This window comes from Battus philenor, unplaced genomic scaffold, assembly GCF_028537555.1.
Source record: "Battus philenor isolate CCGP_79_NKW_IND1 unplaced genomic scaffold, ilBatPhil1.0.hap1 SCAF_21, whole genome shotgun sequence".
Taxonomy (NCBI): domain Eukaryota; kingdom Metazoa; phylum Arthropoda; class Insecta; order Lepidoptera; family Papilionidae; genus Battus; species Battus philenor.
Genome location: NW_027181684.1, coordinates 5,282,152 through 5,296,851, shown reverse-complemented (window position 1 = coordinate 5,296,851; position 14,700 = coordinate 5,282,152). Strand labels below are relative to the sequence as shown.

Here is a 14,700-nt window from a genome sequence, read left to right as displayed (position 1 = left end):
GAAAATATAAATTAATATAAATTTTGTAGAGTGATCACTTTACACAAGGGAATTGGAAATATAGATAAAGGCTTTAATGGTTTTTTTTGACAGCTATATGTACTCCCCTTCAAGGTTTATACACCTATAATCAACGACCCTGTAAGTCATGTTCGTAGTTGTTTACATGTAAAAATGGAGGAAAAAGGGTAAGGACGGTGATAAAAGAAAGGCATTAGTCAGTTTTATTTTATATTTAGTATTTGTTTGGCAAAATGAAGGATAACATGCTATTATATTACACACCCACCGTCTACAATTAATACTTTTTGGTTCTTACGTATTATTTAATCTATTGTAACAAAAATCACACAGATTACTTACTATATACGTAACGTACAAGACAGGAATACCCAATACGTACAAGAAGTATTTATGTAGCACCAAAAATCAAGAGATATGGTCTAATTTCAAATACAATTAATATATTTTAAAGTACTTTGATATTAGTTATCATAATCTGAACGGCAAGGACATTATTACTTCTTAAATAGCACTAGAGAGTTTATTTTCGATATCTTAACTAACCAAGCTTTGTACATTACTATCTACTATTTACATTTATTGCACAGTTATTACTATGGAATGTTTAAATGTACAATAGGATCTAATTTCTCTATAAAGCGATTTGAAAATATCTAACTGCATATTCACAGTCTAAATAGCAAATTATGATGACAATTACATTTATTTTTATATAAAGAGAATTTTCAAATCACCGAAGCTTACATACATTTCTTTTAATTCATCGAGAATTTGGATTATGTTATTTACAAATACGAATTTATTTCAATACTTTTTGGTTAATCTAAATCATCACAAATGCACTGGATTTTATTGATGCAATGTCATTAGGCACTCGTTTTTCTAATCAGGTCACGTAGGATTTATATGATCGACGCTTCTTCCGTTCTGACGCCGCGAGCTTAAGTGAGCTTCCGAATGAAAATTCCTTTTGGTTCTAGAAAAGAATGCCGCGTTGCATCCACTCACTGAACACCTGTGTAGTGACTGCACGTGGACGTTCTCGCAGTGAATCTTCAAACCCATCAAGTCCTTGAAAAATTCCCTGCAACCTCTGCACGGGTACAGACCGTCTTTATTTGGACGTGGGGCTTCGTCTTCCACGCAGTAGTTCAATTTCCGCAACAGCGGCAATTGGTAATTTTGATTGTGGCACGCAAAAGAATTTAGAGATGGAGGCAGGAAACCAAGTGGAATGGCTGGGAAATTTGGCAACATACCAAATGGAGTAAAAAGGAATGGTTGTTGATTAAACATATCACGACCATTCAGGTAAGTTTCGGGCAACTGAAGAGGCGTGTACGGAGCACCGAAGGGCATATGTTGACTCATGTGATTTCTCGGTTTTTCAGATTCACGGGCTTGATAATACTTTTGGGCTTCAATATACGGTATAACACGTTCATCTTCGTTAAGCTTGGAAATAATTTCAATTTGTTCGCGTGTCTTCTCTAACACTTTTACAGAAGATTCATCCCATGCTCGTCCGCATATAGAGAATATCTTCCTGTGCAGGTTAACGTTATGACTGTGTCTGTCTCTACTTTGTTTAGTGGTGAAAGATGCTCGACATCCTTCATTAGTACATTTGTACATGACTTTCAAATGCACATTGTGATAGTGAGTCTTTAGAGCTAACATATTTGTGTACAGTTTATCACAAACACTGCATTTAAGTGGATTTTCTTGATCGGTCGGAACATCTGTAGTGACTACAAAAAAGCCACTCTCAAAATGTCCATGTATTAAACCTTGGGAATCGTCTGTAACGTAGTCATTACTCGATAATGAAGAAGAAGGAGATCTATCAGAAAGTTCCACTGGCTCATGCATTGATAAATTAAATGGGCCCATAGGATGAACGTTTTTGGTAACGGTAGGGAAATCTCCCTTTGATAAGCTTTCCAATTTTTTTAAAGCATTTTCCGAAGAAAATAATTCGGTGGAGCAGTGCGAATTTTCTGCAGGTTTGCAACAGTCTTCTTTGTCTTGTGGTTCTTCCTTTATTCGAAGGTCTTCTACGTTATATTCTATTTCTGCTGGCTCTTCTTTGATTGGTGTGGGTTCTTTTTTCACTTGCGTAACGTTTTCATTATCATTTGTCACGGCAATGTGGTCTTGTATCTCTTTTTCTTCACATTTCAATCTTTTTGGATCTATTAAATTATCTTCTAAATTAGTTTTGATACTATCATTATTGATATTGTCTTGATTTTCTGATTTTAGATTACTATGCAAGCGAACCGGATTTAAATTTTTTCGTTTCCTCTTCATTATTTCAGGACTTACCGTACCATCTTTTCTTGCCTCTCTGTTATCATTATTATCACTAACACTTCTCTGATCCAAATCAGTTTCTGAATCTTCTATCGAGCCTACTGATTTGTTACGATTAATATAATAATCGCTAGTCTCAATGTGGTCATTATCGTCATCATCTTCATCACCAGCTACGACAACGATGCCATCATCTTCATCTGATTCACCCTGACCATCTTGATCTTTAATTTCATCCGAGCTAGATTCTCGTCTGAACAAATGAGATTGTTCGTAATGTGTTGGGTAATTAATGTTATTTTTATAATCCAATGACATATTTGTAGGATATGGCCGAATATTTTGCGCCGGGTTCATAATTGGGTATGAACCAAAGGCGTGCATTGGATTTAGAACTGGTGGCATGTTTAGTCCCGATCCATGCTGTGCTATAAGAACCGAATGAGCCTGTGCACTTCTACCGTCGTGAGGAGATATTTTTCGACGTAAATGCGGCGAGTGAAGCTTTGGATTAGGATTCGCGCTGTGTCTGTTTCGCGATCTTCTTGAGCTAAACATCATACTGCAGCCTTCTACGGTACATTTATGCATTTCTCTTAAATGGACAGCTGAAAAATGAATTTTAAGTGCTCCCTTATCACAGAATGTCTTGAGGCATACGTTACATTGTACCCTTTTCTTACCCGTGGCTGGATTTATGAAATGTGTTCCTAAATTTAATGGTATCTGTGATCCACCCCAATGCCTTTTGGGAGGGCTTAAGCTTTTTCTCATCATTATATCTCTTGATTTATAAGAAGCTTCCGTGTAAGCATCCTTGCTAAGATTTAGAACATTTTCATCAATTCTATCATCAGGTCTATTATTACTGATACCATTGCTGATATTAGATTCGCCTGGTTCAGACACTTTTGACGACATCTGAGGCAACAACGCTTGCAGCGACGCCAGGCCCATAGGGTTTTGACTAAGAGCTGCTACCATTGCTGCAGGATGTGAGAAAGTTGATGGTAAAGAAATTGGCGGAATAGGCAAATTGCCGGGCAATTGAAAATTAAAAAGTTGATTTCTCATTATTTCTATTGCAGCTTTTTCTGCATTATTAATATCGTAGGCTTGTTTCGCCGCTTCTTCTTTACTACTGCTCTCAGATAGTTTATGCTTGCGAAAATCGAAAGGTTGCATATTTTGTAAATGACTCAGTGGTGACGAATTATTAGGACTAGATGTCAAGGGGGGGCTGGATGAGGTAGATAATCGAATGCTGCGATTAGGTGAGACTTCTGCTGAAGATGTTCTCGGTGATTGCTTGGGAATGGGAGAAAGTTTATTTGGTTCCTTTTTTACTTCGACGCTGTCTTCTTCGGGGCATGAATTCCTAACATCTCCGATATTTTTCAAGTATTCAAAATGTTGTCTCGCTTCCATCATATGTTGAATGTATTTTAAGGATTCGTCATTGCGTACACCATTGCTCGACCTTTCCATCAGTCTTCTGAATTCCTCTTCAAGCTTCAATTGCTCTAAGACTTGTTCAGAATGGTTCTCTGGCCTCCGATATTGCTTGTAGTCTTGAATACTAGCTGGAGGCGATGGGAGACCATTCTTTTTGTAGATAGGAAGTAGAGAGGTTTTGTGAAGCGCTCTCGCCTCTTGTAATTTGATAATTTTTTGCAACGCCATGTTGTGCTCCGGTCCACGCCCGTTCCATCGTTCATTGCTGCTTGACTGCGATTCCTGCAACAATAAACGTTATCGTTATTGATCCTGCTGTTGCTTTAACTGTGGTTGTATTAATAACAATTCTGTTTTATATCCTTATCCTCATTATTATTTACTAAATGCGTTTATTTATTGTAAAGCATTTAAGAGATTCTAGAAACTTTTAAAATTCACATATAGCTAAAGTAAAAGAAACTAGAAAACAGACCTTTCAATAATAAAAAAATACCGGAATAGTACATTTATGTACGAAATGGAAATTTATGTGATATTAAATGGTTAATATTGTCTATAATTAAATCGCTGAGTCTAGACCGCATTTGAATATAACACTTAAATACGTCTTTAAAATAACAATAGCTTTAACATAAAACCACACCTTGCGTTTTCAAAGGCTAATATCAAATTAATTCCGAGAACGGAGAGCAATTGGGTAAAATTGTGTAAAATGACGGTTCCGAGTCGACTACGGAATAGAAAAGTGGTTTGTGTCGCGTGTTTGGAACGATTTAATCCGAAAACTAAATTACTAATCATTTGGTAAGTATTCGGGGCCGGCTCGCGTTGTCAAAGTTAAATCAACTTAATTTTGGGTAACTTAACTTGCGTCAGTTGGAAATGATATTAAATGATAAGAACCGAAATTGTTTTTTTTAAATATTTCTCCGGGTTTGTTTTCTCTCGATGAATTAAGATTAACTATTTTTGCTTTAAATAAACTAAAGGTATGTTTATGTATCAAAATTTGAGATTGATTGTTATTAGTCAGAGTTTAATAGCAATTTGCGTTATACAAGGCTTTAAATTGAATTGGCATGTTGAAATAGCAGTGAGATGACCACATAGTAAGAATCTAATGTGGGATTCTATAGTGAAGACCACGATACGGCGGTACAGATACGTTGCTTCCTACCGGTCCTATTGCAAAGCCACAGAGATCGTCTGTATTAAGCAGTGGACGTTATACAGGTAACGAAACTGAATTGTAAACCTCTTTAATCAATTTCTATCAAGAGAAAATTTCGCTCTATCTACTTTTATTAATATATTCAAAAAGTTTAATATTTAAAAAAAAACTATTCTATTAATTATTGAAATCAATATCAGGTCTGATCTTCTATCGATTAACCAAAGATTTGAATGATAGTATCACCGGGCCCCTTTTCTGTTCATGGTCCGCGTCGCAGGGAACGCGATTGTCGCCTTTTAGAATCGTTTGTCACTCGATTACGGCGTGTAACTCGTGTAAGCGGCAGGGTTGCCATATCATTATCCTTTTCTGGGAAAATTAAATTGTCGTTTGCCCACCGCCTGCACGATGGGGGCAATTTCATACGAAACCTAACAATTACAACGAGAAAGATTTCTTTCTTTAATTCTTTAAAACGGATAAACACAGGATAATAAAGTGTCGTTTAACTTAAATATAGCTTATGTTTGGAATGATGAGATTATAGTTTAAGGTTGTTCGAAATTTTGAAAATTAGATTGTAATACGTTGTTGTTGTGTACGAAGAGTTAAATGGACAGGATTTTTTAAAGGCAAATTGTTTCCTTAATAATGCATTAGAATCTGTAAGAAATAGCTTTAAGTAATAAGGTCGCCCGTAGTATTTTTTGTAGTAATTACGCGTCAAAGTATTTCTTTTCTTACGTTTACAATTAGGAATATAAAGTAAAATATAACAATAAAAAAGAAATATATATTTTAATATGTCCAAGTATCAAAGGTAACTTTATAATTTTGTGACTTTTATTATAGTCTACAACCAAAATTGCGTTCTTTAGCTTGCCATTTGACATTGATGGTTTGACATTTCTCTAGTATTCTTTTCAGACATGTGCTTTCTTCAATATATATTAATTTATATATATTGTTAGAAACATTTCTACATTTAAAGCCTGTTAAAATAACTTTATATCAAGTTATGTATAATTATTTGTAATATTTTGATTATATATTACTATACAATAAATAACGTAAAATAAAAATAAGTGGAGTATGAATATAATATTATTAATTGTATAAAAAATGAGTTTCTTATGTAATGTTACCACTAATTAAAATGACCTATTAAATTATTTTTTCATACTTTATAAAAACCATTGTTTAAATTAAAAAAAAATCAATCATTTTTTACATCATGTCTTTACGCACTGGAGAGAACTCCGTAAATTATAAATATGTAAATTAATGCAAAAAGTTTCAACAAATTCTAAAAATAAACGATTAAATTATTAATTATCAAAGGGAGCAAGTATATTTGTTTTCGAAACGCGATAAACGAAATTATTGACAACATTATGAAATTCGTTGCGAGTACCGGTTTTTCGTTTCATTTTGCGTTGGCCGCCATTATAATATTTGGCGCGTAAACTCGTATTATAATTAAATTAATACTGCGATGCAAATGACAGGACTTTAAGAGTTGTATGTTTTCCGTTTGACAGTTAAAACTTAATACACGTTAATTATATAATGATTAATGCTTATTATTTATTTGTGATGTTTTGGTTATATTTTTAACGCGTCATTTTAAAAATTTATTATTTTTGTACATATCAAAAAACATTTATGTTATTATGTTTGTTTTGCTCATTTTTTTCGGCGTCTCCTTTTTATATAATTTAAAATAATGAATGTTTTTTGTTATATATGTAAAGACTATTAATATTGCTTGTTCATTTTAATTATAACCTAAAATTATTAAAAATATTCCAAGTAATGATAGTTTTTTTTTTTTTAAAAAAAAACAAAATAATGGTAATGTCTGTATTATTCTCATTTACCTATTTGAGGCGATTGACCGGATTATATTGCAAAGTGATTAATATATGGCTTATTGCACATATATCGAAATACCAGTTTTAAATAATCGGTGCGAAAATAAAATTTGCCGAACGCAAGTGACCCACGCCTACCGGCGGAATGAGCGTCCAGGCATATTTCACGGCTCAAAAAAAAAAAAAACAATGACAACTCAAAATAAGTTTCCCGCGTAATTTTACGGTTGAGTTTCCGTTGCCCGCGCGCTCCTTATAAGAAATGCGTTGATCGTTTTTTGGCGCTGTGTCGTGACAAGCCATATTGTTCAGTGCATGATACATGAAGTAAACAGGTTCGAAGACTGCCATACGTTGCCATTTTGTGTAATGAATGCTTTAAAGCTGTGCGCGGCTGTGGTGAATTCTTATGGGAAACTTTTTCATCCGTTAACCATCGCTCTTTGTCAATTTTAAAACAAAAAAAGTTTTTTTTTTTTAATTTTAATTTTTTGTTTGTTTATCAAACATTTTAGTATTTTTTAATTTAATTTATACGCACTTTTTAATAGCCGATTATTTATACATTATCAGAAGTAAGCTACCGGTGGCTCGGTACGCTGATCTGCCGAAAAAAGCCGGCCAGAAATTAAACATTGTTTTTTTTTAAAAGTGAACTAAACAATGTTTGATGTAAATATATACAAACCTAGCAAATGATTTCACAAAAGTTCTACATTTCGATCTGCTAAAACTTGCAACTTGTATTATAAAAGTTATTTATTACTATGCTTTAATTTTTATATTTAAACTTTATAAAATGGTAGTCTGGTATATCTTGTGGAACTTTATTATAAATTCACAAACACATAAAAGATTTGTTAACATTTAATATATCAATTACGCGTTAATTTTATTACCTATACTTATTATCTGTCTGTCACTATTTTTTAGACATCTATTTAAAATTTCGCCCGTAAATAATATTTATTGAGAAATAGCCGTTAGATTACTAACTTTTATACATCTCTCAAACGTTTTTCAAAAAGAGAAGCATGTACAATAAATAAAAAAGTAAATATTAGTCAAAGGCATCTATTTTTATTCCAGGCTGTAAAGTATATGAAGACGGGAATATAGTCGTTCATGTTTGTCAATCCCATAACAATGGCGGATGATGGCGGCGTGGGCGGCCGTTTTCCGTTTGCTTATTAATTGAATTAACATGGCTCTATTAACATTATCAATCAGTGTTAGTGAAGGAAATAGATTGTACTAACTGATCATGACGAATGGAAACTTTCATATGGGAACACTTTGATAATGCCATTTTTAATACGAGCATATTGTTCTTGCAAATGAGATGTTTGAATCAGAAGAAATAATATGATATTTTTGCATAAGATTTTCTTGAATATTTATTGATTATATATTATTTTCTAAAATATCAGTTTGAACATTATTTTCTAAAACAACTTTATCATAATATTTTTAATATTATAGGCCTATAAATATTTAAAATATAATTATTGTCAAAAAAAATTGAGCATATTTCTAACGTATATGAGAATTATTATACATGATTATAAACGTAAGATATATACACAAATTCCTATGAAAATTATTATATTTTAAATATCTATAGGTCTTTTACTGAACTTTTACTGAACGCGATCATCATTTTACTCGTGGAACGTCAACAATTGGATAGTCTCCTATATTTTTCCAATAGGATCGAATGAAACTACATCTTCCGTCAAATATAATATATATTACTATAATTAGAGTCAAATATGAAATTTGTAGTATTTTAATATTTGACTCTGATATAAGATAGACGCCCATTGCAAGGCATAGAGTGCTCTATGATAGACCACGATGACCGGTTTGCACTGCTCGTATCTAGGCGACCTCTCGCGACCTAGTAGGGGGATTACCTGCGCCACGACTCTTTATCAGCGAAGAATTATTTAATAAACTGGTTATACTGGTAAGTTAAAATTTATAATTTTGAATATACATATATAGAGACTCGTTAAAGATGTTACATTTATTCTTTTTTAAAATCTCGAATATCGGTCACATAAAAAAACATGTCCGATCTGTTCGTCCATTACATGCGAGCTGTATCATAGTTATTACAGAGACACCATAATCCAGACGCGATTTCCATTATCAGTTTTGATACAATTTAGATGCCACGAGAAATTATCCAACCTGGCCGGCCGTTTAAATTTAATGAGCGTAATGATACAGCGTGGACAGTCGCGGCTTATCTTAATCTCGGCTCAAGGTACCTCGCGGTATCGTCGTATTATTAATAATTGGATAACTGGACGGGGTCAAGTATTGATCTCCTTAAACTCACGCACCAATCACTCTGATGATAAACATTATAAAACCTTACCAAGTCGCTTCAAAATCGAAACGCCTGAAACTCCGGTAATACCTCCTTGTAATGCCTCTAAATTATCATGTACTAAGTTTAAGTTCATTAACCAAAAATCATGAAAAAATATGGTATAATATTGAAAAATGATGTCTTTTACGTTCTTTAATGTACTTCATGTAACTTTCTTCATACAATTCTTTCAATATATAAGAGATTTACTCTTTTTATTTTATTTCTTTTTTTATTTTTTATTAAGATATCATTGAAACTATAATCTTTAGAGACTTATAATTTTGTAAGAGTATTCTCTTAATCAAGTAAAAATTTGCTAAGAACTGATTTTTTCGAAATTCATATAAAAAGTGTTAAAGAGGCGTAACCAAATTCTTGAAAATTTATTTTCAGGATATTAAAAATTTTCAATAAAAATTTGATAAGATAATCACCCAGCAAAGGCAATCTGGATTATCCGAAATGGGAATGATATTTCACAAGTTACAAAAAGTGAATCTAAGAAAACGGAGTACATGTACAGAACATACCTTGGCCTGCTCGTTTTCCCACCAGCGAGTCACAAACTGAGTCAACTTTTCTAAATTGTTTCCCGTCTCAATATAGTCAGACATCTTGAATAGTTAACTTATCTACAAGTCAACTGTACAACAAGCTGTAGTAGTACTGTAGACGATTTAACTTCTACGACCAGAAGAGAACTACACTGAGAATTCACTCTGAGGACACACGATGTACCTTGTAGTGAAGATAGGACACAACTGCGATGACAACTAATTGCAAATCTTAGACTAGCTATTTAGCAGGGTGGGGGTGGTTTGTTGACGGTGACAAACCCCCGACTCGTTACACTTTATAAACAAAAGAAAAATTACCTGTTCGGCAACATGGCGGCCAAAGCGATCCGCCCCTTTGGTATTGCCTCCTTAACTTTCGCATTTTCTTGGAAATTAGTTTAAAAGAGCCGCCAATGCCATTTTATATGTCCATATATAAAAATGTCAAATTATTTGTCTACAATACAAAATATGCAAACATTTTAAACTATTACTTTATATTGCGAATAACTGTGAATATTTAATATTTAGTTATTACATACCTTAAAATATTATATCTGATACAAGTAAAGATATCCACTAGTAATTATGTTAATTCAAAATCAAAGTATTTTACTACAGTAGGCATTTACAATACATGCGCTTTTGAATCGTGGTTTATTTCAACACTATACTTAATCTACCACCGGCTCGGAAAGCTGATCTGCTGAGAAGACGCGGCAAAAAACTCGACGGTTGCTTTTTCAAATGAAATTTAACTTTCATGTGATGTAATTTATTATTTATAAAAATGCGTCAACAAACCAAGTTAATAATTTATTTAAAAACATAATTTTAAAATTTAGATTTAAAACTAAAGGAAGGTTCAAGATATCTTTTGGGACTTTATCATACATGCGTACACAGTACATCTATGAAAAATTAGTGAACTTTTTGGAGTTAAATTTAGCCGTTAAAAGCTAATTTCCATTGATTGTATTTATAATGTATATATAACTATTTTTCATATAACATTTTAAATATTTGGAATTATATGTTATAAACATTTAACATGCGTTTTTAGTAAAAAATATTAGATCTGACAATTATCAATGACCGAATAATAAATGTTTTAATATAATACTTTAAGATTTTTATACGAAATATTAAGAAGCATAAAAAGTAATAAAACCTTCATTAATTACGTAGATACATGGAGAAGCAAAAGCAACCGATATAGCTCTGAAGGTTAAAAAGTTGTAGTGGAAGTGGACAGGCTATAACGCGCAGAGCTGATGACGACTGGGGCCTCAAAGTGATGAACATTAGGCCATAGATCGACAAGTGAAGTGCGACTTTGGTAAGCTTCTCGGAAGACGCTGGAGGCTGGAAAGTCGCTTCCAACCAGTCCTATAGAAAACCTATGAGAACCTATGTTCAACTGTGAACGTTTAATGGTTGTGATGATGCGAAATCAACTGGAGTTAATTGAAAGAACATTACTGATATATCTATTGATACAATTATATACATTAATCAAACCAACTTGATACTAAGGATACATAAGTAAAAATTTATTAATAGAGCAATTGTTTCAAATAAATTTGAAACATATGTGGTGACGTCATTTTGTAATTAACACCCAAAGGAATACACAAGTACGCTCCGAAAAACACAACCACTGCTTTTATAGGTAAAAAGATCTTAGGAGATCTTTTTTTTGTGTTCCTTATTTCATCTGCGATCAGTTCGAGGACTATAAGCGGATTTGTTGAGTGGTTATAGCTTTGAAAGGGGTCTCCCCGGTGGGAGACACTCCTAGTTCACCATCGAGCGTCTAGTCTCTGGATGTCATGGCGTTTAAGACGTTTCCTGTACTGGATGCAAGTCAATTCGGAAGCCAAGTTATTTGGGTGTTTGTCTAGCCGATTTTTATAATTAGTCGATGACTGCTGGATCTCTTAGGAGATCTAATTGTATTTTTTTACTAACGCAATTGTCACACTTAAGTCGCATTACAATTTTATATTTTGATACCACAAATATTTAGACTTTTAACTGATATAGTAGTGTTTGTTAAAGATTTGTGCGATTCTTGGATAATTGAATATGAAAATGTAGTAATAATTTTGTAAATAGAATTTGTGTAAATGTCAGTGTATTTTATGTATATAATATTTCCTTCTATTTAAAAGTGTATTTATAAGTCATAACATATGTTATTCATAATAAGAATAGTATTAATATATAGCAATTACCGCATAATCAATTAAGGTTTAATTAACATTTGGACATCTGTCTACAAATTATTTTTGCATCACCTTGGGTTGACTGATAGGAAATACTTATAAGCCACCGTCCGACCAAACGGCATTTCCAAAATTGCAAAGCAAACTAGATATTGAAGATTCATTTTGATTTAGCAGGATTACTAAAGTCCATGTAGGCAACAGAACATAACTCTTATTGATCGTCTACTTATTATTTATCAATCAATTTTATTTTTGACTAATCTTCTTCGTTAGGTGATATAGTTATGGAGAAGAATCAGGAAGAAACTCCATAATAAATCATATTTTTAAAGTGTAATAACACAGATTTAGACATGTACACTTTATCTGATATAGCCTAAATGAAATCAAAATCGACAAATATTGACTAGTGTGATTAATAAAAGGTCTATGGTATACTATCATTCCAATATTATGTACATTATTGTAAGCTATTTAAGGAAATACTTTGTTGATAACTCTGGATTTTATAGAAAAAGGGTTGAAGATAGGAGGCAGGAAGGTATAGTGTAAAATCTTTCGCATGTTAATTTAATAAATGCTTACATTTATTACAATTTTTACGCTCTTTACAATGTATATAATGAGTAAATTGTGAAATACAAGAGAAGTAAGAAGAAAGGTAGGTATGTTTTTAAATGTCATTATCCAAAAAAAGCTTTTTAAGAATGTAACACCCAATTATTGTTGTCAAGAAAATGGGTCATCGGTTCAATAAAGACGCGAAACACCCGACAAAGATAAATGTTCGAATAGTAATAGGTAATCATTGTCTTAACTTCGTTTCCCTTAAAAATGACCTTTGCATTATTTCGCAAACAATGTTAAAGCAAGCTTTGACTAAGTGCCTGCGAATAATTAGTTTTCCGGGTAACCGTCGGCGCGTTTGATGGTACGCGCGTGAGACGATCATATAATCAACACAGCCTAACGCCTTGCATCACAATAGACCATATTTACTCCGCTGATAAGAGACAATTGAAGTAAATTTTTTTGCGTATTTAACTAATTGCACCATTCCAGCAAACGTCTTTTAGCGCGCGAAAATAACCTTTGGTTAATCCCTTTTATTACCTTTACTCGGTCAAGTCATAAATAAATAAAAGATGTATTCAAATAATTGTACTGCGTAGTTTCAAGCCTTTATACTTTCTGTTTGTTAGAAACAACATCCAATATATAATAAGAGCGAAAAATATTAGTATACTATTTTTTAAAAGGACAATTTTTTTTGAATTGTTTCAATCTATTGTTCTATTCTTGAAAATATATTAGTAGTATAAATTAACAAACAAAACAACGAACGTTCATTTTTAAATTACATTTCTTTGTTTTCATAAAAACATAAAATTTTTGTCACTTAAAACAGGTTTACAAGGATTGTAAAATTTTTAGCAAATGAAAAATATAACTATTACTTCTTATAATTCGTACATTTGTTTATGTGGTTTATGACGCCTGCTTGTCTAAAAGTTGGCCAATTGAGTCCAAATGGTTACTTAAAAGGAACGCTATCAATCTAAGTTAATGTTAAGTTTCTAGATTAAATTTCTTTTTCTAGAACCATACGATAGTATAGCATAAGAGTTTTTAAAAATTATTTAGCTTTAAAAATAAAAGAAAACTGTACTGAAATTAAAAGCTAAAACAAAGTATTTATTAACCAACGAATTCTCATATGTTATAGGACCGAAATAAATTTTATATTTATTTTACAAAAAAAAAGCTAAAAGATGTTAATAGACTAATCGGTATTACAATAATTGCTTCTCAATGCATATTTAATAGCATATTACTTATGCGCCAACATTTAAATTCATATATAGTGTGTAATAGTGAAAGACGTATGATAAAATCAAGAAATAAAAATAAACTCGTAACGCCTTAATTTCGTCTTAAGAAAGTTAACAAATATATCATGAGTCTGAATACGCACATAAAATAAAGTTCTTTAGTTTTAAATCTAAAATTAAGAGTATTTCATCAAATGAATCATATCACAGTATCGTTATAAGATCCGTTAACTTAGTTTGTTGACTAATTTGCAGGGTTGATATTATAATGTACACATCTAAAATTTAATTTTTTTTTTAAGAAAGAGCAACTGTTGAGTGCCTGTCAGCTCCTCTCAGCAGATCAGCATCAGCTGATGGTAGCTTATCACTTAATGTTAAAATAATCCATGAACTAAAAAGTGCGTGTGCTTACTTTAATTAAGATTTTTTAAAGTATTAAAATCATACTTCGTGGACTTGTCACAGAGAATTTTTACATATATTTGCTTACTATTGTACATGGTTTAAATGAAAATTAAATATATTCAATTTTAAATTTGTCGCTTGTTACATTTTAAAGTATGTAACTACTGATCGACCTAGCTCAAAAGTTAAAAACGTTTTCTTTGAACGTGTTAGTAGTTATTAAAATTAAATTCATTGAAAGTTCTTAAATATTTAAAATGAGCGGTGCTAGCCCAGCGGTGGAGGAATGAGACCTGCTAACACAGGTTGTAGGTACGATGCCCCAGATACAATCATGCATTCAATACATAAATTACAATTCGTGCATTTATTAAACAGGATTTCCACTGCTCACAAATAAATTTCCTGAGGAAAGGCAACAGCGTAATACCACACTGCGTTCC

The 14,700-nt window shown here is 32.2% G+C and overlaps 1 protein-coding gene across 1 annotated transcript in view; it reads right to left on the bottom strand.

Annotated features, from left to right (window-relative positions):
• Positions 1–783: 783 nt before the first annotated feature.
• The window catches only part of LOC137923318 (zinc finger protein basonuclin-1-like), a 30,146-nt gene continuing 16,229 nt past the window's right edge, over positions 784–14,700 (bottom strand). Inside the window, exon 2 of the mRNA XM_068766537.1 lies at positions 784–4,077. Coding sequence (XP_068622638.1) covers positions 916–4,077 — 3,162 coding nt within the window. The 3' untranslated portion in view covers positions 784–915. The remainder of the gene's footprint in view (positions 4,078–14,700) is intronic.